This window comes from Calypte anna, chromosome 2, assembly GCF_003957555.1.
Source record: "Calypte anna isolate BGI_N300 chromosome 2, bCalAnn1_v1.p, whole genome shotgun sequence".
Classification (NCBI taxonomy): Eukaryota; Metazoa; Chordata; class Aves; order Apodiformes; family Trochilidae; genus Calypte; species Calypte anna.
Window position 1 is genome coordinate 149,214,252 of NC_044245.1, and position 22,722 is coordinate 149,236,973.

At 43.2% G+C, this 22,722-nt stretch overlaps 1 protein-coding gene across 1 annotated transcript in view; it reads left to right on the plus strand.

Moving 5' to 3' along the window:
• ADGRB1 (adhesion G protein-coupled receptor B1) overlaps positions 1-22,722 on the plus strand; it is a 223,264-nt gene that overhangs the window by 65,277 nt on the left and 135,265 nt on the right. The window contains exons 4-11 of the mRNA XM_030445190.1: positions 3,416-3,580; positions 5,270-5,432; positions 8,949-9,124; positions 11,447-11,611; positions 15,527-15,628; positions 17,165-17,271; positions 18,025-18,219; positions 19,249-19,317. Of these exons, the coding sequence (XP_030301050.1) occupies positions 3,416-3,580; positions 5,270-5,432; positions 8,949-9,124; positions 11,447-11,611; positions 15,527-15,628; positions 17,165-17,271; positions 18,025-18,219; positions 19,249-19,317 (1,142 nt within the window). The remainder of the gene's footprint in view (positions 1-3,415; positions 3,581-5,269; positions 5,433-8,948; positions 9,125-11,446; positions 11,612-15,526; positions 15,629-17,164; positions 17,272-18,024; positions 18,220-19,248; positions 19,318-22,722) is intronic.

Genomic DNA, 22,722 nt, shown 5'->3' on the forward strand with positions numbered 1-22,722 from the left:
GAGCTTTCTGTAAGGACAACTCAGTTAGTCTCAGGGCTGGCCAGGAGCTGGAAAAAGATTGATGTCCTCTGTCCCCATGGAGTGATGCCCAATGTGTCTCCTTCTGCAGCACCTGCTGGGCTCTCCCCAGCTGCAGTAGAAGTGCTGCAAAGACCCTGAAAAGGGCCATCTTCCTCCCTGAAAGTCCTCATCACTGCAAAAACCTTTGGGAAACTCTTGTTAATCCCCAAGATAGTTTGGAGCATCATAGGTCAGTTCTGCAGAGACACCTGTGCAGGCATCAGTCATGATGAAGGGCAGTGTGTGACTCCTTGTCTTCTGGATGGTGAAGACCAATTTGGTGGATTTCATCTCTGGTAGGTCTAATTATAAGGCAGTACTGTCCTAGGAGACTTTCAGACTTGATGAGCATGGTAGACTTCTTGCCCTCATCACAAAAAAAGGCAGGATCTACTTCAGGGCTAAATAATTTGAAGACATCATATGCAGAAATTTGTATTTTCTGCAGCCTGACCCACAGGGCTGCAGGGATTATTCTCATCCATAGTTTTGTTGATGGGCAATATTCTGAATGAGAGAGCTTGTCCTGATGCCTGAGAGCTTCTCAGGACTGGGTCAAGTATTGTTCGAAAATCAGTTGATTTTCTACAAGGTTTGAGCCTGGACTTGCCATAATGCCCCAGTAAAATAAGATAAATTGCTTAGTTCAAAGCAATACCAAACCCAAAGGAACAACCAGAACTTGGAAAATAAACTATATTATAGATTCAGAAGCCAGGGAACTGGTTAAATATGAGACATGGTGACTGAGGAGGTTTACTTCTAACTGTAGATATTTCTACTGTGAAAGGGGAAAGGCCAAAAATAATGAGAAGGAAGGAGACAGAAGTGGTGTCAACTGGTTTAAAGATGCCAAAGTACACCAGTAACTCATACCTGATTAAGTGGGTTGCAAAACCACAGCTAAGTCTGAGAGGAGAGGTGGTGGGATGGCAGAATCTCCAAGTTTCTGATGAAGGAGGCCACTGCACTTCTGCAGATTTACCCTGTCCCACCTCTGGCATCTCAGAAAGACTTTTTGGCCTTTGACCACCAAAAGATTTTGTCTCTCTGCAACTGAGGAACCCAATGCTTCATGAAGTGCTGGGGAGGTTGCTCAGGGTTGATGGGAGGATGCTCTTTGAGCACTCTGAGTCATGGGTTGTCAGTGCAGCATCCATAAAGAAGAGGTTGCAGGAATGGTTGGGATCTGTGGGCCAAAGAAGGAACTTCTAGAGTCTTGGCCACTCTGCATGGCAAATGTTGAAGTGATGGTACCAAAAGGTAACCTACTGTCTGACAGAACCAGTTGAGTTTGTTACTGGAAAGGCAGCAAAATTATCAAGGAACTGCAGATCTCCATGTGCCAGCAGCCCTAAGACATGAGAAAGAGGAGAAAATGAGGCTCCAGAGCCTCAAACTACACACCATCTCTTACACATACCCAAGAAAGACCAAAGCTCTCTAACATTTGTCAAACTGGAAGCAGAGGGGTAGAAACAAAACACAAAACCAAAGGGAAGGAGTATTGAGCAACTTTGGCTTAATGAACAAAATCAGTTGCACCTCATGCAATGGCACAGAGGAGGTGGAGAAAAACTCACCCCTACCTCCACCTCTTTCTAAGTCCAGTCTGTAAATGATAAATGGAGTGGAAGTCTGTCCATTTTGCTTCAAGGACAGATCTTCTCCTATGCTTACCCCCTTCAAAAGGTCTGTACATCTCCAGTTAGTGAGCATATTTTGACTTCCAACTGCCTGCATGGCTGGAGACACCCAAAACAGATGTGTTAAAGCACATGACACGTCAGGAATAACATCAATAATGACCAAAAATCCCCACAAGCAGGTTGATGGGAGCACCCAGCACCTGAAAAACACTGCATAAAATTTCATTGCATGGAGGAAACTCCCCTTAAGACACTAGTAAATAAATGCACCACTTGGAAGAAAAAGTCAGACAGGGAATGTTTTAGGCAGTAGTGGGCAGTCTGGTGGTCTCTAACCCTTCCAGTCCCCATCAAAGTTCCTGTACTGACATTGACTTTCACACAGCTGCTTTATAACCTTCACTGTCCTACAAAGAGGCTGAGATCTCAAGTTGTAGCAGCTCAGTTTTGGAGTTCCTTCCATGTTCCATTTTTGCATCTGTTCGACTCAATAGCGAGTCCACCACTGTCCAGTTTTCTTTGGAAACACAGTGGTGTGGGAAAACTCATCCAAGTGCTGGGTGCAGCTCGGGTTGTCCAACCACAGAAGTTATTTTCACCTTCTGCACCCAGTGCAGTGTGATCCTCCTTATGGCACCCATGGTCTGCCAGATTCATCTGGTTAGGATGTGACATGGTGCAGTCTGATGCTCAGAACTTGCTACTAGAAGGTTATGATCTCTATTATTCATCTTCAAAGGTGTGCTGGTGTATATTTGTGCCTGTGTATTATATCCATTAAATGTTGTGTTCTAATATGTAATTATTATCAATCCATTAAAAATCTGAGAACTCAAACAATGAAGAGCTTAATCCAAAGAATCAAAGCAAAATTATTTTTTTTTCACCTAGGGTACAAAGGCATTTTCTAAAGGATAGAATAATGCCTATGAAAACTAGTGAAAAACTACTGCTTCCTTGCACTTCTGGTGACTTACCTAGATACTGTGGCCCAGCCTAAACAACCCCTGTTGACCATCTGTTTGCAGGCATCTTAATGACAAAGGGAATATATCTCATTCCCTCCCTTCTCTTTTCCAATGGGATGTTTTTAGTTGTCTTTCCAATACTATCCCATCAGGCAAGCAGCTGATAAGGAAAATATGATGCCAAGGAATAGTATTCCTTGTTCTGTGTCACATTCTCAGGTGCAGATGTCAAGAGAAAGCTCTGTGGGATTACTTCAGCCAATATCCTTCTCAGGCCCTGTCATCTTCTGTTTTGTTTGTTCCTCCTCTGCCAATCTAACCTGTGAGAAATCAAGAAAAGGATTTGAACCCTTATTATTATAACCCCTTATAATTACCATAGCTATCTAATCACTGTTCCTTAATGAGTATTTTCGCTCACATGGGTCTGCTGTACCATGTTGTCATTAATGGTAGAACCTGCCCTGTCCGTAATGCTCCCAGAGTGTCCTTCCCTATTTTTTTTATTTTTTTTTTTCAGCGTGTGAGTTACAACTCTACAAAACAACCCTCAAAAAAACCTTTTATCCCACTGTCAACCCTCACATATCCTCACCAATCCCCTTGCATCCTTGCTGTCACACCCCACGTGGTGCCCATCCTCGCGGTTCACCAGGAAGAGGTGAAGCGCAACTTGGGAAGAATTTCCTGGGATTCCCATGGATGCCACATCCTCACCTTCTGCTCCAACCCTCACAGGTGACCCCGCAGCAGAGGAATGGTCCCCGTGGAGTGTGTGTTCCACCACCTGTGGGGAGGGTTGGCAAACCAGGACCAGGTTCTGTGTGTCGTCTTCCTACAGCACTCAGTGCAGTGGCCCTCTCCGGGAGCAGAGACAGTGCAACAACTCTGCCGTGTGCCCAGGTGGGCTGAATGCTCCATGTACGTGTGGGTAGGAGGGGAAGGAAGATGTATGGAGGGCTGTGATATTCCCACTGGGATATTTACTCTTGGAGGGAGATGTGTTTTGTTTCTTCTTCTTTTTTTTTTTTTTTTTTCTTTTACCTTGAAGAATCATAGAACGCTAGGTTGGAATCATCTAGTTCAACCCTTGTAATGTTATTTTTTTATTGTTTATGTAAGATGTTTGTGCTAGGTTGGAATCATCTGGTCCAACCCTTGTAATATCATTTTTTATTGTTTATGTAAGATTTATATGAGGTTTATAAGATGCAAGGTTTGTATGAGCCTCATCCACAAACTCTTGCTAGACCAAGCACCAATAGATGGAAACTTTTTTTTTGTTATGGTAAGGACTATCTAAATCTATCTAAATGCCATCTAAAGGCAATAAACACAGCATATCTGAGTGACATGTGCCTTTTGGGGGATTTCCAAGCATGGGGCAGACTGGGGAAGACAAGCACCAGTCAACACTTGCAGTTGCTCAGATGTCAACACTGAGCATACCCATGCAAAATCAGCACAAAATCCTCAGACTGCTGGCATGCTTATGAACTGAGCCAACCATCATGCCTGTTTTCATACTCCTTTTTCCACAATTTTGATGAAAAAAATGCAGTCTAGGGAGTTTGGACAATATTTTGAAGACTTTATTAAACAGTTTTGTTATGCACAACCCTAGAGCACCAATGTCATAGCTCAAAACCAGTCTTGCAATGGTGAAACCACCAAGATGTTTTCCTGTCCTTCCTGCATTTCCTAGGTTGCAAAACCCTTGGTTTAAACAGCCTTTCCTGATACTGATGGATCAGCCACTGTTAGCAACTGATGGAGGACTGAAAAAGTACCTGTATTTATTATTTCTTTTTTCTGAGGAATTATTGATTTTGCATTAGCTTTTCTCTGGTAAAGCTGGAAGGGATGAAGTCCCTTAAGAGAGATGGGTACATTCTTGTAACATTTGGTCTCTAGAGATTACAGTGACTAAACTTCCATAAATAACCTGGCCAGACTAGATTAGATTAGATCAGAGAAGATTAGATTAATATAGATTAGAAGGCTTTAGATGTCTAATTCCAGGAGTTACCAGTGATGGCTTGAGCACCATTAGGAGCATGTTGCCCATCCCATTTTATTCTTCCAAGTCTCCCTAGTTTTGCCCCTGTGGTGTCACTGACATATGATAGGAATCAGTAGCCAGACTACAGCTTTACTGAGAGCTTGAAAGTGCTGCAACCTTTGAAAATTCAATTAAAGAAGCAAGTTAAGGGAGGGAAAGAGGAGCAAATCATAACAGAATGATGGTGATGCTGCTTCCCCAAGTGTGGTGGGATTCTGTGTTTTGCTGGAGGTAATTTTTGCCTCCCTAAAATTCCCTTTTCTCTTGCCTCAAAAATCTGACAAATTAAGGTCAATTAAAAATACGTTGTGATTTATTTCAAATAGATTGGAAAAGAGCAGACCCTTGGGCTCAACACCAAAAGATTAAAAAAAATGTGTGTTGTCCCTCTTGTATCCTTTGGGTTGTTTCTTCTTGGCCTTCCCACATGCTGCTCATTCTGAGTGGGGAGATGCTGTGCTTTGTGCACTAATCCACTTTTTTTAGACCTTCTTCAGACAGGAACCTGACTTCTTCTGCTTTGGTTGCAGTGCATGGCACTTGGGATGAGTGGTCTCCTTGGAGCTTGTGCTCTTCCACCTGTGGGAGAGGATACAGGGATCGGACCCGGACTTGCAAACCCCCCCAATTTGGTGGAAACCCCTGCGAGGGCCCTGAGAAGCAAACAAAGTTCTGCAATATTGCACTTTGCCCAGGTAAGGCAGTTAGAGATTCAGAGCTTTCCCTCCAGCAGGTCTCCTCCTCTTCAAAGATGCCCCCACATGGCTCCTGGAGTGAAGTTGCTGTTGCCTCAGCTGAATCAAGTCCTCTCCTGATTCTTCAGTCCTAAAATTCATCCTCAAAAAGGAGAGGACACATTGAAGGAACAACCTGGAGGTGCTTTCTGGGGTTATTCAGCTGGGCATTGTCTTAGGTTCAGATTTGCTCAGTGTAATAACTTTCAGAGGACACATTATAGAGGACATCCAAGACCATCTTAAGCTTCTTACATGTTATCTCCAGTTGATGGTTTATCAAGTTATTTTGTTCAGCTTGGTTTGGTTTTATGCTGGAATTAACTAGTAGCTTTACTTGTTAGCAATATATGAACATTAATTCACTATATATGCAAATTCTCTCTGTACCCAATCCTGCTTCGGCTGCTGAGATAGATTAAGAGATCCTGGAAAGCCTCCCATGACATATTTTTATACTTTAAGGGCCTATTCCCTACACCAAGGTTTCAATCCCAAATGTCTCTCCCCAAATTTTGCTTTGAAACACTAAAAAGGAAACCTCAAGATGAAGTAGCTTTTACCACTGGAAATCCACTCGAGCTCCTGTGGCTTTCTTCCCTTGAAGAGCACAGGCTCTGGGTTTACCACAGAGTCCTCATTAACTTAACTCAGGGTGTCCTAATGAGCATGACCTGAAGATGAGGAAGCCACCCAACAATCTCCATATCCTACCCCTATGTCCCCCCCAACACCTCCCCCAGGTTAATACAACTGGAATTTTTCCAGTTTACTGAGAAATGTTGTGAAACGTGATGATGTCCCTGGAGGAAGAGAGGAACAGTGGAAATGATGAGAATTTTTGTGAAAACGTTGATGAGAAACCTCCTGGAATTCCCTATTCAGTTTCTTCCCCCCCCAGAAAAAAATAAAAACTAGACTTGGATTTCTGGCTGCAATCCAGGAGACTCTATTCAGAATAAGGATGTCCCAGATACCAAATTGATTATGTAATTAAAAAAAAAAAAAAAAAAAAAAAACCAAACCAAACCAAACAAACAATAAAAAACACACAAAAAAGCTCAAACAAAAACAAAAAACAAAAAACCCAACACCAAAACCAACCAAAAAGCAAATAGAAGAAGCTAGACCTGGGATTTTTGGGGTGACAAAGCATACCCTGAGTTAACAGTGATCCATAATTAATTCAAATACAAATAAATTTGTGAAGACACCTCAGAGAGAAGAAAAAGAAAAAGCAGTGGTGGAAAAGATAGGCAGCCCAGGTTCAAGACTTCAGCTCTAATTAATGCCACAAAGGCAAATAGTGGCTTTGCAGGGTCAAATTGTGGTTCTGGGGACTCATTGAAGGACAACAATGGGTGATGCTCAGCTCTTGACACAACAGTCATCTCTTCTTGCTGCCCCATTCTGAGGATTTATTGCTACAACAGATAACAGCATTCTGCTGTAGGGACAATGGAGTTTTTGTTCCTTCAGTAGATATCCCAGGCTGAGCCCCAAGTCCTTGGGAGAATGAGAAAAGGTGGAGAACAATGCTGGTCTATGTGTAGACTGTCCCAAAGAGACTCCAATAAAGATTTTTATAGACTCAAGCTGCTGTGTGACAATGACACCGAGCTCTGGTTGTGATGGAAAACCCTCAGCATCCTGCCCAAGAGATACTTCTACATCAACACACGTGGCTGGAGGAGCAACACAGCCATCTCTGCTTCTCTATTTTTCAACCATCTTTAAAATTAGAAACCCATTAATAATAAGCTCTCGTCTCAAAGGTAATTAATTACCTGTTCTCTATCCTCCACTGAATGAGCAATTTGTGGGAGTGGCTGTCCCTAATTTTCCCAACTCCAGACACACTCAGCTGTGGTAAACTTTGAATCACCACTGCCACAGCTGCAGGTAGGAGTTTGTAAATCCAACTTTTTTGTTAAATTAAAGTTTTTTTATAAGGTAAATGTAATCTCACTTTTCCGACATAGAGGAATGATAATAAGAGGCAGACACCATCAGTTCATGGAATCTAGAATCACCACCTTCAGTCAAAAAATCTAATTCCTACCTGGTAGCATCTACTTGGTGGGATTTTGGATCATTTCCATAGAGGAATCACCTTTCAGCCACCACTTCTTGCATTCCCCCACCTTGGGATTGATAGGTATTGACATGATGCCTTGGATTTATGCACGATGGCAACATCAAGTTGGATTGTTAAAAACAAGCACCTACTGGATGTACTTTTCTGCCTGCTTGATTTTTCACAACTTCTGAGCTCCCGTGACCTGCCCTAAGTTAACAGTTGCTCATTTGGATGCTTTTCGGAATTTTTTTAATGTGCTTGCAACCAAAAAGCTGCTTCAGCCACACAACTGCAACAGGGATTGTTTGAGGCTCTTTGAGTCCTCGAAGATTACCCAGTGGACCAGGTTGCATCTATTTTTCTTGGACTGATAAACAAAGCCAGAGAAAATGAGCCCCAATCTTCAGCAACGTGACCTGAGATAGAATTCAGATTTTTCAGTGATCCAGGTTGTTTTTATGAGTGAGAGCCAGCAGCTAGTGAGTTAAACAGAGCATGATGACCACTGCTAATGAGAAAAAGAAGTGCTCCAGGAACAGCAGACTGGGTGATGGATCTGTTGATCAGGGACCAATTAGGGTGGAACTGCCAGGCCTGGAGATGCCTTGCAGTGTCATGCTAACGAGATGTATTTGTGTTTCTCTCCAACCTCCTCCTAATCAGAACCTCTCTTGTCCCTCCCTCCTCTATTTAATTACCAAAGACACTGCTGTGAAGAGACACATCAAGCCTGTCAGTGTTAATTCAACCATGTGAGAAGTGCATTGACCACACATGAGAACTCTGCTCATGGTCTCCTGTTGGAGCTCACCTTTGCTCCCCAGCTAGCAGCATAAATTCTCATGAGGAATGCTGTGATTGGAGCTTCTGTGCATGATTTAATGAAAAACAGAGCAGTTGGGTGCTTGGGAAAGTTCCCTCCCTTCAGACTTGTGCAGTTTTTGGGTGAAAAATGAGTTCTCTCAAAAATTGCTGATTACCCAAAATGGGAAATATCATGGTAATATATTGATTTCTTCCCAATTTTCAGTGAAAACACAATCTGTGTTCTCTCTTTTGATGTTATGCTGTAATTGGCAACATTAATAGGTTTGACTTCTGTGCTGGAATGCATAATATCAATAATTTCCACTTTTATGGTGTTATATGGAGTACGGACATAAAACCTAAATTTTTATAGCACTTTAATCCTGTTGGGCCATAACATACAAGTTGGAGGTTGCAGAGGGTCAAAACAAATTGCTTTTGCTGCAGTTGTTTGCATTTCTGCTTGATGTCCCTTCTCCTCTCTTATGCTCCATGATCACCTCCCTTGTTGGCCATGTCTGGAGCCTCTTGGACATCCCTACTTCCAAGAGGGAGAGGTTTTCACATTCCGCTCTGTTTTCTTTCTTTGGGCCACTCAGTGGATGGCAACTGGAATGAATGGTCGAGCTGGAGCTCCTGCTCAGCCTCCTGCTCCAACGGTACCCAGCAGAGGACCAGGGAATGCAATGGACCCTCCTATGGGGGAGCTGAATGCCAGGGACACTGGGTGGAAACCAGGGATTGCTTCCTCCGCCAATGCCCAGGTCAGTGATTTCTTTCTTGGCTCATTTTTCTCTGAAGTTCCAGGCAGTTTTATAAAAATCCCCTCCTGGTTTTTATGGGGAAGGGCAACAGAGTTTTCCCCAGTAATGCAGTGATAAGGAGGTTGTGGGTGATACCGTGAAAGCCAAAATCATAGCTACAGATGCTCTAGAAGACCCCAAAGAGGTGAGTTATCACCCACAGGGAATTTGTCTTTTTAAACTTAAATAATAGTTTTCAGCATGTGTTTAAAAAAAAAAATATATATATAAATCTCAATGAAACCTTTTCAGTGCTTCAGCTTTCCTCCTCTTTTTTGTTTTGTTTTTTTTTCTTTTTTTCCTCCTACCAATTCACCACTCCTAGTTATAATCAAAGCAAAAAAAAAAGGAAGCAACTACCAGGGTATCACAGCTTTGACCTCTATCTATGACAAGGTCTGGCAGAAAGAAGCCTTGATTCATGCCTCTGTCCCTGTCCTCATCTAGTTGTGCCTTAAAATAATGACAGCAACAACAAAATTACCAACAACAGCTAGAATCTAGTAATTCCTTCTGCCTCTGCTGTTGTGGACAGATTATTCTGTTTCATTCGGAATAATCATGTCTTCATACCATGGACCATGGGCTCCAGGAGAGACAATTCATGCACGAAAATCACAGAAAATTGAAGCAGACACCAGAGTGAACCTAACACCAGAAATCTGTGTTTATCAGTCTTAAACCAACCCCACAGAGTTGTAGGTGCAGTTTGCTCCCCTTATTACAGAAGTCTTGGGGAGTCCATCGGAAAAGGACTAATTGGGTCAGATGAAAATATTTTGGAAAATATTTTGATCTGGAAAGAATTCTTGAACTACTCAGAACCTTCAAGATTGGTCAGCAACTTATTTTTCTTTCCATGCTTCTCTCCATGCCCATTCATTGATTCCCCCTGAGTGCTCCACACCTCTTAGACCATAGGATGAGAAGGAGTGGACCCCTGAGATTGAGAGGGTCTTTCACCCCTTTCCAAGAGAGCAGGAACAACCAGAAACAGCTCAGCTTTTTGAGGAACTCTTTATACCATGTTCAGGTGAACAAGTGTTGTTCTCTCCAGATGGCAAAAATAGAAGCCAGTAGCTCTTCAGCCTGGCATAGATGTTTCCTCAAGGGAATCTCTACCCTCACCATCTGCAGTAGAGAATAAACAGCACTTAGAACAGGTATTGGACTTTTTTTACATGGTCTCTAGTAGGTTTTGGCCTTTGGGCATCTCACTCCCTCTTTGCTGCTTATAGAAACTATAAGGACCTCACTCTTCTTTAGACAATCTTATCCTATTGATTTCAGAGATAGATATCAGGTGTTCCACTGCAAACAGTGTTACCAAATTAAACAATGGTGCTGTTCCTCTTTGACAATTTTCTCCTACTTGGGGAGGGAGAGAGGGGACCCTGCTCTACTAGAAGGAGTTATTCGACCCACAATTATGGGTTAACTCCTAATTTATACTCAAATAGTAGTCAGCAGACTTAGGTCCTTGCTCTAGTTCTGTCACTGAGTTGTTGTTTCCCATCTGTGATGCAGCAGAGGAGAATGTTTCCCTACTTTGCAGGCTTGTTGTGAGGGCTAATTAACATTTCTTTAGCACTTTGATAAATGCCATTGTTAATGTAAAAGAAGTAGCATTTTGATAAATGCCACTGTTCACATAGAAGAATTAACATTTCCATCTGTAAAGATGTTGGGAGAAGGTACAAGAGGAATGAGACAACATTTTCCAAACCTGTTTCTGAGGCACACAAAACAGTGCCTTGGAAACGTGTGGAAGCTGATGTTTCTTTATGGTTTCTTGTCCAAAGACACTGGTGGTCTTTCTAAATCCCTGGGACAGACTTTCTCTGTGAAGACTGATTTTCACACATATGTTCTACATCCAAACCAAACTCAAGTGATGGCCTTTAGCTGATGGGCATGGCTGCCAGGCAGGTTGAACCCCTGCCCACCTGAAGAGGTAATCATGAAGACAGCCCCAAATCTGAGCCTGAGAAAAGAGATAGGACTGTTGTTCTTTTTTTCCAGGGGATGAGGATACTGAGGAGAAACACAAGAACACTTTTCAAAGGGCTGGAGCAATGGGAAAGAGCTAAAAGATTTGTGTATTTGAGGATTGAAGACCCAAAGGTGGAGACCTCCCTTCCCACCAAGCCATGCTCCTACTCAGCCTGTGTTCCAATGTTCACCTTGGGACCATCTCTCCTTCTCTTGTAGATTAAGTTTGAGATGTGACAAGCTGTTTCTTCCTTTTTTTTTTTTTTTTTTTTTTTTTTTTTTGGTCTCCAGTGGATGGGAAGTGGCAAGCCTGGGGAGTGTGGGGCAGCTGTACCGCGACGTGTGGAGGGGGGACTCAGAGACGGGACCGTGTGTGCTATGGACCCTTCTTTGGTGGAGAAACTTGCCAAGGCCCCAAGGAAGAGTATAAGCAATGCAATGACAGAAAGTGTCCTGGTATGTACCCCAGAACCCTCACACTTTCCTTTGCATGACAGGGATTTTTGGAAAGAGTGTTCTGTTTCAGAGAGATGAAAGTAACAAGGGATTGTTACCTAGTTGGATCCTACATCAAGGACTTAATATAATTCTTTCCCAAGCCAGTGTGACCATGCTGATTTCAGTGAATGTTTGGTAAGTCCTACCAGTTCATCCTTGGTTTTCATCATTTCCTTGCCATGGAGTCATAATAGGAAAAGTCACCAGACTTGATATCAAAAGCTGATACCAGCAACTTGAGTTCATGAGGTAACTGAGTTCTGAGGATGTTGCAGTGTTTTCCTACCCTTTACGTAGCCTCCAGAAGACCTGCACACAACTTAATTTTTCAAACAGACAGATGTGTCTATGTACAAGTCAGAGCCTTACCCAATGTCACCCTCAGCTACAGAAATGGAATAAGAAGCAGCCACCTGAGAAAAAGAGCAAGTGAGGTGTAGGACAGGAGAAAAAATAGTTTCATGTGAAAAAAGACAGCAGGAGCAAGTACTTGCAAGTGGGGAAGTTTCTATCTGTCTCCCAGATCTTAAAAAGAGGCCAGAAGAAAGATGTCTGCACTGGTTTTATTTCTTACTCTCAGTTGAAGCCTCCAATGAAACTGCTGATGTGGAGTCAATGGTCCCTGTGGTGTTGGGAGTTAAACTCCACTGCTTGTAATGGCCTCTCTATTTTTGAACAAAAGGGTAATTAATTCTGAGAACATCTCAGTCAGAGGCAGAAAAGCCTCTCATGACAGTTCTAATAAAACAGGGTGTCTCCCTAAAAGACAGTCTGGAGCTCCACACAGAGGGAGAAGTTTTGGTGCAGATGTTTCAGAGGCTGCATCTGCTGTGTTGAGGCCAAGTCCCTCCCAGCCTCCCTTGCAAACTGCTGAAGACAAAGATAAAAGCCAAAGCACTTCAGCGTGGAAGTTTCAGCTCATTTAGCATGAAGATAACACAGAAAGAAGACACCATATTCACTCTTTCCAGCTACACTTTAATAAAAGACATCACCTCTCCTTACAAGCTGTGCCTCTCAATTAACAGGTCCTGGTGAGATTCTCTTCTGGCTCAGCCACAAAGCTGTCCCTTGCCATATTAAAACTGAGCATCAGGTTGTCTGCTGGTGTCTGCAGAGTGATGGGGATTTTGTTCAGATTCAGTGTGTGCCATCCCAAATTTTTCCTTGCATTCCATAGGGGCTGATTCCTTTCAAAAGGAAACAGCAAGTTTTGGGGAGTGAGCCCTGCCAGGGTTCAAAACCAGAAGGGGCTCATTGCAGTTGGTAATTTGGAAGGGAAGGAAAAGGTGGCTAAAAAGGTTAAAAATAAACCTGCTCAGTTTGTCTTCAAGAAAGTATCAAATGCTGGCATGATTTGATTTGAACAGAAGAACTGAGCTTAATTGGGTTAGTAATTAAAATCTCCCTGTGCAAAGAGGTTACTCTGGTAAAGAGGATTTTGTTAGAAAGCAAGATCAAAAAAAAAAAAAAAAGAAAAAGAGGGAAAAAAAAAAGATGAAATGATTCCCTCCTAGCCTGGGAGTTTCCTCTGCACTCTCTGGCAAGGCAATGCCAGACAACCTGTATTTCTAAAGAACTGTGATCCACAACAGTCCTCAGGGAGAGCAGAGGGGTGAAGAGACCAAGAAGGTTTGTCAGATCAGAGAAAAAGAAAGGGGATGTCAGTGAGATGTGAGCTTGCACTCTCTCTGTTTTTTTGGTGAGCTCTGTTTTGTAGCTGAGGGTGCTACAACCCTCCAACCCTTTGCCCCAAACTCACCTTTGAACCACCTTCTTTGCTGGGAAGAATCTGTGAATATGGTCACAGCACTGGTCCCAACCTGCCCCAAGCTCTCCTCATCACCACATGCATGGGTGACCTAATCTTGGTGTCCTGTGGTTCCATGTCAACAGGTTAGAAATAAAACTACCTCTTTTCCACCCCTATTCTACACCCCTTATCTACAGAAGTCATGGGATACATACGGAAGTCTTGGGATATGGACTATTTCTACACCATTTCAGAGCATAGCAAAGGTCCTGCTGTCCCTCTGGGACTTCATTACAATGGTAATGACTCAAAAAGAACTTTAAAACAGAAGAAGGAATATCTATTGGCAAAAAAAGAGCATTTAGTTGTTCATTATCAGTGCCTACTTGTGGGGAACCTGGCTTTGAACTGGAGCTGGGGGTGGAGCCACAGTCTTGGAGCTTGGCTTGAGGAGCAGTGATGTGTAGGCATCTTATTGAGTCTTGCATGAGTTCTTCAAAGAAATAGGACTTGCCATGACCAAAATTCTAGGTTTGAGCCTTCCCCATAGCCAGGTTGGTGCTCTGGGTAGATCCAGATGTGTTCATTGTTAAGTATTTACTCCATGATGCAGCTCCTGAAATGATCTAAGTCAACACATCCATTGCTCAACCCTTCTAGAAGGAAACCTTCAAGGCCATCACTTGCTCTACAGCTCTGTTCAGAGAAACATGAAAACTCAAGAGGTCCCTTTTTTTTCTTTTTAATGGCAAATGAACAATTTCCTACAGGTTTGGAATGTCTCCACTGACACCACTGGACCCTGGTGTGGGCAGCACTTTCCTGCATGGGAAGGAAACTCAGCAGGCAGCTGCCAGCCACCATGGCTGGATGGTTTTTGACTTTCCTGACCAGTTGCAGGCATGCAGTCAGCTTCCTTTTTATTGGTAGTTTTACAGAGATGATAAATAAAAGCTGTAATTGAAACACATTAAATATAATTTATTCTTCTGCCCACTCTCAGGAGTGATAAATAGTTTTAACAGCATCGTCCTGGCTCCCTCCGTTCTACATGATGGAAATGCTGAGCTTTTCAGCACAAAGCTCTCCTGCAGTGAATGTTTTTTTTCCCCAGGTCCCACCAACCTGGGGGCCAACTCAGCTCCAGCCACAGACAGCAGCATCCCAAAAACCTCCTTTAAAAGTGTCTTTTCTGTTATGTCTCAAAACACATTCCTGCAGTTTCCTGGACTCTGCAGCAGTGTTTGGAAATGAGTTGTTTGAAGCCAACCCAACCTGTAGGTACCCAGATCTTCTCCCTGTGTCCTCACCTAAGATGGCAGCAGACAGAGAGCCTGAACTGAGTCAACCTTTACAGAATCATTTTATTTACAACAAAGGGTTGTTAAGCCCTAGAGAAGGTTCACCAGGGAGGTGGTCGAGTCTCCATCCTTGAAGGTGTTCAAAAATCTCCGGGATGTGGTTCTTCGGGACACAGTTTAGTGGTGGATCATCAGGAATAGGGTAATAGGGTTAGGACAAGGCTGGACATGATGATCTTCAAGGTCTTTTCCAGTCTGAGCTATTCTATGATTCTAACCTGGGGCTTATATTAATCTTGGGGTTTTTTCTATTTATTGTTCTTTCTTCTTTCTTGCTCCAACTTATTTATGTCGAGCATCATTCCAGACATATCCAGCCCTTGAGGTGGTGACCCTGAAGGATTCAAGGAGTCAAGAGCCATGGAGTTCTCCCATAAAAGGGTGACATCTGCCATTAAACAAGAAAAGAAAACTCATTAGTAGGGTGTAGCAATAACAGCTTTTTTGCAAAGAGCTGACACAAGGCAAGGCAAGTGGACTTTCCCAGGTTGTTACATGCAAATTAGGGAGTTAATCCTCAGGATGGATGGATTCCCAGTATTCAGAGCAGCAGAGCAAACTTCAGAGAGGTTAAGTGGCTTTTTCAGGGCCCATGTGCCAAGCAGCTGTAGAACTGAGAGTTCACCCCCAGGCCTCCTGGCTCCCACCACCATTCTGTTCCCTCCAGACTGTTCTCCCCTTGTCACCTTTTTCCATTCCCTTTTTCCACATCCTTCCTGAGGAGGGGGCTTTACCATCGGAGTTTTTCCTTCCTTGCAGAGCCCCACGAGATCTGTGATGAGGAAACTGTTGCTTCTGTGGTTTGGAAAGAGACGCCCGCGGGGGATGCTGCAGCCGTCCGGTGTCCTCGCAATGCCACGGGTAAGGATGACTCCATCCCATGGCTGAGGTGTTGTCCCAACTTCAGAGTATCCTTTGTCTTTTGTTTGAGATGACTGGGGGAGGAGAGGACAAATAAATGGCCTTCCCTTCACACAGAGATACATTAATTCTGGGTCCCGTGGTCCTTCACTGTTTAAGAAAAACTTCTTGGCTCATATTGGAGAAGCTGAGGTGGTCACCCATCCACCTGCTGCCTAACCTTGGACAGCTTTGTAATTAAGGGTTACTGTGATAAGTTCTCCCACAAAGGAGCTCTGCAAAAGCAGGTGGGGCTTTATAGAGCCCTCTAGACTTGGGTGATATATTTGTCTCCTCTGACCGGAAAAGATGGAAGTATCTGAAAGGAGGAGCTCTGAACTGTGTTGTCCACTCACACTTAGGGGCTTTTCTCTCCTTAGAAACCATAGCAGCTCTCTAAAACATATTTTTGTTGTTGCCTCATCCCTGGAAGTGTTAAAGACCAGACTGGATGGTGCTTTGAGCATCCTGGTCTAGTGGGAGGTGTTGCTGCCCATGTAGAGGGGGTGAAACTAGATGGTCTTTAAGGTCCTTTTCAACCCAAAGAGTCTATGACTCTATGATCTTCAGGTGGACAAGCTGATGATCTGTTTATGGTGCTGTGAAGTGATAAGAACATCCAAGTCTTGTCTGTTTTGACTGTGGCCACTTGTCCCCCAAGGCCCTAGGACACCTGGTGGTGGTGGAGGTTGTCTTCAGCTGGATGTTGCTCACTCCCAGGCAGAAACAGAAAGGGGGGAGCAGCAGCTTCAGTAGTGAATGTGGAGATTTTATGCTGTTTATGTGAGACTGTTGGTTACAGACAAACCTTGCAGTTCATTTTGCCTGTATCATCCCTAGTGGTAGCCTAGAAGAAAGGCTGTACCCATAGCAAGCTCACTGAAACACTGAGCAGTAATAAAGGGGTGGTGGAGCCACCAGAACCTGCTCCTCAGAGACCCTTCAAATGGCAGCATTATTGTTTGAGCAAGGTGATGCCTCTCCCCTTCCTCCTAGGTGGTTTGTCCATCTGCATAGTAAAGTCTGTCCAAAACTCATTGGAGGAGCTAAGGAAAGGCTTGGGGGAGGACTGCAAACAGCTTCCAGAGGTTTTCAGCTGATGCAAAGATGGTGCTGTTGGATTTTTATTATTATTGTGTGGGCAGAACAAGCTTCTGGGGGTGGTTTAGTTGCAAGCACCAGAACATGCCACCTGAGGAGGACGTCTTGAGCCCTTCTGTCCTCCAGGACAGATAAAAAAAACTTCTTTCACCTTGACTACCCATAGCCACTAACCATTCCTTTTGCTCTCTTGCCCTTCAGTAGGGAAATGCAGGAGAAGGGAATAAAAATATTCTCTCCTATGTGCTTGAATGTGTTGTTCAGGCATCTCCAGGTGCCCCTGCTGCCCTTGGTGTCTCCATGGAGGCATTGACCAGTTCTGGGTGACCTCTATGAAGATGTTTGGCTATTAATCCTGCTGTCCTCACTCCCATAATCCTTTCTTTCCTCTTCCAGGGTTGATCCTTCGAAGATGCATTCTAGATGAAGAAGGGATAGCTTACTGGGAGCCACCAACATACATCAAGTGTGTTTCTATTGATTACAGGAACATACAGATGATGGTAAGGATACCCTTTTCTCAGCTCAGTGGGTTTGGGATCCCACCACATGCTGTAGTTACAGAAAGAAAAAAAAAGGAAAATAGAATTTCCATATGAAAAGGAGATGCCAGCTCCTCCGTGCTTTCTTCTTACTGTTTTTCTCTGCTTAACTTGTGATGCATGGGTACTCCATGGACAAGGAATGGTTCATCACTAGGTATTTTAAAACCTAGTTTGACAGAGTCCAGGTCCTACCAGGTCTTTCATAAGATATTATAAAGATAAATGGTTGTGACTATATCACTTTTCAACAAGCCACTTATTTTTTGTTAGTTTTAAATTCATCCTCGTGATGATTTTTTCTGGTCTCCTGTGGCTTGCCTTAAGAGAACGTTGAATTTCTGAGAACTGTCATCTCCTACTCAGGACAATCTGTTCTAAAATAGTTCCAAATTAGTATAGGAAACTAAGGGTTTGGGGCAAAAATCTTTTGCTAGCTGGTCTTGGGTTACAAACAGAACAGTGTCTGGGTGGTAGAATAAATTCTTCTGAACTTACACACCACCTTTCAACAGAAAAAATCACTTCTGCTCTCCTAACATTTTAAAAATACCACAGGCTCCTCAGGCCAGCAAAGATTGTCAGATTCATCCAACCTGCACTCAGAATTACAAGAAGGGTCAAAAATCTCCCCTCAGCAATTCCTCCCCCGAGCTCATTACCTTGGCTTTGACTGTCCCTAAGATGTTTGTCAGGTTTCTTTGTGTTTCTCAGACCAGGGATCATCTTGCCAAAGCTCAGCGTGGGTTGATGGGAGATGGGCTGTCAGAAGTGCTCCAAAACCTTGTGGAAATATCTCAGGATGGGACCAGCTACAGCGGGGACTTATTGTCCACCATCGATGTACTCAGGAATGTGACAGAAATCTTCCGCAGGGCTTATCACAGCCCAACTTCTGGGGATGTGCAGGTGAGATGGAGACCATAACCTGGACCACAGGTGATGGTTACAGGTGTGTGTGCATGCACGGGGTTCAGGGTTTGTACCTCCTTTGGAGCTGATACAATGCTGATCCGACAAGCTGGAGTATTTTCCATCCAATGGATTGTCTTTGGATGTAAAGAAAAATCTCTGCTTGAGGTCATTCTCTCTGGCTTCTTTTAAAAGAACTTGAAAAGCCAAAGTCACTCAGAACTATTTTAATCTGATAGCACCTCAGTGTGGAGTCTAATTGATATGAGGACATTATTTGGAAAGGATTGCAGTCTAATGGCTAAAGGTAAGATGACCCTGATGGTTTCTCATCCCAGGGTTTCAGTTTCAGCAGCTGCATGCAGAGTGGTTACAAGATATGCCCTTGGGATATACCTTGGGATGGGTGTATGACTTGAAACACCAAACTGATCCTAGAGGATTTGCAATGAGTGGTAAAAAAGGAGGGAAAAAAAAAATCAATTGTCTTGAAATACCTCCTTCCTTTCTGTAGTGTGTTGCAAAGATAATACCATGCATAACACCCTCTTGATCCATCACTGCTTCTCTTGACTGGTCACAGAATAAAAAGGATCATAAGGTTTTCCTGTGATGCAAATAACAGAAATAGTAGAAAATATGATAGGATGGAATTTGTAGAAGGCAAGATCTTCTGTTTTTAACCAGTTTCTGACAGAGATCTACCTAATCTGATAAAAATATTTAGCAGTGGATACAAGACATATTCCCAGCCCAATGGCTTATCAGATACAGTAGTCAAAATGAAGAAGACCTTGGGAAAAAGACTTTGGGAAAAAATCCTACTATGTCCTGTTTTGCTGTTGTCATCCTTGGGGGCAGAGGATTATGAAATGCTGTGGGACCCTTTGGAATGGATCCAGGAGAACTCTCCTGGAGCATGGTTGATTCTCACATGTTTCTCATGCATCACTGTGATCTTCCTAGCCTATGTTTGGCTAACCATGTTTTGGTTTTTCCCCCCCCTCTTTTGTCTTCCTTCTCCAGAACTTTGTCCAGATCATCAGCAATCTTTTATCAGAGGAAAATCGGGAAAAATGGGAGGAAGCTCAACTGGTATGAACCTTCAGCATCTTTCCTGAAACAAGACAGGCTTTCAGCATAGGCTTGAGCCATAACAAGGAGAATTTCCAAGTATCTACCTGATCTCCTAGCTCTTCTTCCCCATGATGCTCGTGTGCAACACATCTCTGTTCCATTACAAACCTCAAAATAACTCCAGCCACCAATGCTGTTCTCCTTGGATAAACCTTATAATGAAACAAACAATCCAGACACAGTCACCTGGGGTCAGCTTCAGGGTTCCATTCCAACCAGCTGATTCACAAAATTGGTTGTGAGGGTTGTTTCTGCATGAAGAACAGTGAAAAACAGGCTGAATACCAAATTTTGCACAGTTCTCAAAGGTCAGGCAGGGTATGGAGTAAGTAACCCTCCCAGATTGCCATAATTCCCCTCTTTTCTTCTTGCCAGAAATGGAATGACATGGGTTTCCTGGCTAAAAATAAATGCAGGACAAACAGAATTTTTATACTTTAGAGTTGGGTTCTGCTCAGATGAGCTTCTGATTCTGCTCAGCATGAACTGAGCAAGAGTGCAGTTGTATTTTGCTTTATTTCTCTCATCTTAGTGTTAAGGATCCTGCTGCATAATTCTGTGGCTAAAACCTGATGCATCAGGGAAGGAACTGTTTATTTTTCTATCTCTGACTTATATGCCCCTTGCCTTTTCTGGCCCACTTGAACTCCCTTTTGGGCTTCTGTGAGACCTTTTCCTTGTCCCTTTCCAATTCCCTTGGTGAGCCCCTGGGTTGCTCAATGTTGTCATCTCACTACAACCCTTAGGGATCCCATAAAAGTGAAATATTTCTGCCTCAGACCAGCAGCTCTGGTGGGTGGTTCCATGTTAATGTTTATTCCTTCCATGTTTGTTCCTCATTGCATCTTGGAACAGAAACACCAGCTTGAAAAGAACTTGGACAAGGAATATAACTCAGCCTTTGGAAGAGATCAGTCCTCTGATCCACCTACAGATGGGGATCAGAACACACCAGTTCCTTTTTAACCACTTGCTTCGGCTACAAAATTTCCTTGCAGAGGTCTTGGAAACACCAAACAATCAAGAAAAAATCAACCAGCACAGAAAGCAACCTCAAAACCCAGCTACAGTCACACCAACACAGGATATCCTCTAGGAAAACCCCTCTTAGTTGCAGGTGTTGGAACAATTGTTGGCAGCCCAGAACATGAGACAGTGACCTGAATCCAGTTTCTTCGTGGTACAGAAACTCCACCAGGAGCTGGGAAGTTTTTTGAACCTGTTCTCCTCATTTCACCCTGAGATCTTCTGATTTCCCATTGCATAAAGAAAAAGATGATGATGTGGTCTGGCTCCAGGTGAGATCAAGGACCATCTGGAAATGATATTGGGCAGCTGGATGGCTTTGAGCTCTCAGCTTGGACCAGATGACCTCTGAGGTCCCTTCCAAACTCAACCATTCTGTGGCTCTGTGATTATGTGACCAAAAAGTATGTTTCAAGCCTACAGGTGCCTGTACATATTTCAGCCCAGGGTAGAGGAGACTGTCAAGTTGTCATGACAACAGGGAAACCCTGCTGATCCCCTTGACAACACCTACAGCTTATTCTCTGTGGCAATTTTTTTGCCACCAGCTTTCTCTGTACCATCTTCTCTTTGAACCTACAGGTCAATACAGCCCAGCCTGATGCCAGCATGATCATAACCTACAGGAGGAGTGGGACCATCCTGGGGAGAATGTTTGCCTGGCTTATGTTTTAGTGGAAAACAAGACAACAGCCTAACACAAGGACTTTAGGACAGAGAAATCCTCATTAAAAAGAGATTTCTTCAGTCTCTGTCTTTCTTCTTCGAAGCTGCTAGACCAACCTCACTCCCCAAATTTACCAAGATTCAGCAGTTTCTTTAAAACAAGGTCTTTAACTCCCTGTTAAAAAAAGTAAACCCAACGTCATCGCAGTCTCACATCCCAGTGCCAGGCACAGATTTTTTTCAAGGAAGGTTAAAAAAAAGCAGGCAAACAAACAACCCAGAAAAGTACTCAAAGAAGAGCTCCTGTGGTTCTCGAGGAGATTATGTTGACCATAAAAACTTCAAAGACAATGGCCTTTCTTTTGACTTTCTGATTCAATATCTTATAGAATATAAAACTAAACTCTTAAAAACAGCTTCCTCACTCATTTCTCCTCCTTATGTGCATACTCCTTGCCCATGCACTTGCCAGCTCAGCTTTCCTTCTGCCTCCATCCCATCCTCGTGTCCTTCTTGCCCCCTTCACTTCATCCCTGCTGAGCCACCTTGGGGTGTCTGGATTATGGTGAGGAGTCAAAAATGTTGTGGAAGTGGTGCAAGAAAAAAAGGAGATGTAAGGAGCTGAACTGCTTTTCTTCATGCTTTTTCTTCATCCTCTTGTGGTATTTTTTAGCCCTTAGAGTGAGAAGTACTTTGAGGAAAAGGCAGGTAGTCAGCTCAGCTCATTCCAGGTGGATTATCTTTTATGAGCTGTGTCACTGGAAAAATAGTTATTGTTTAGCAGCCTTGTGTTAGCCTGGTAAAATACAGATGAAGAAGAATTATTGCAAATATCTTCATTATCAGGGAAGCACCAGGGAAGGACAAAGAGGCAGAGAAATTCCAAGACAGTCTGATCCCAAGAAGAGGCAAATGGGTTGTTTGGAAAGTGAGATCCTGCCAGCAAAACAGAAAAGCACAAAACCAGCTGGGGATGATTTTCTGGATAGGATTATGTGATCTAGAGCAAAATTAATCTTCTGTGGTATAAAAATGAACTCTGTGGAGGTAATGTTTTGTGGGCTCCCTCTCAGCTGATAATATATTTACATGTATATATATTTATACACCAACAGAAATAGCCCAAATACGTTTCTCAGACAAAATATCAAAATAACCAAGTTCCAGGGAATTCTAAAGCTTTGGAAAGGCTCTCAGAATTTGACGAAGGACAAAACTTCAACTCACCAACATGGACACATCTTCACTCTCTGGCATGGCATCTCTGGATGTGCAAAATGCCTCTGGCTTGTTGACAGCTTGGTTGGGTCAAATACTCCAGTCAATGGGTCTGGAAAGAAAGTGGAGCTATAGGAAATAATGGCTTCTAAGAGTCTGTCCTAAAATATTTCTCTTCTTCAATTAACTGTGGGAACAAGATCATAATGAACATCAGCAGTATCTTATCTGAGTTGTTGGTAGAAGAGCTAAGGAAAAGAGTTGTGCAGATTATCTTTTGCTCCAAATTTTCCTTTGCTGTGAGATATTGCCCTCAAACTTGAGTTTTACCAATCTGAATGCCATATTAGGGTTTTTTGCCCTTTCTTTTTATTTTTCTAGCATTCCTATTAAGACTTCTCAGCCCTCATTCTTCAGAGCTCCATAGTATTCCATTAAATCCAATTTCTGCTC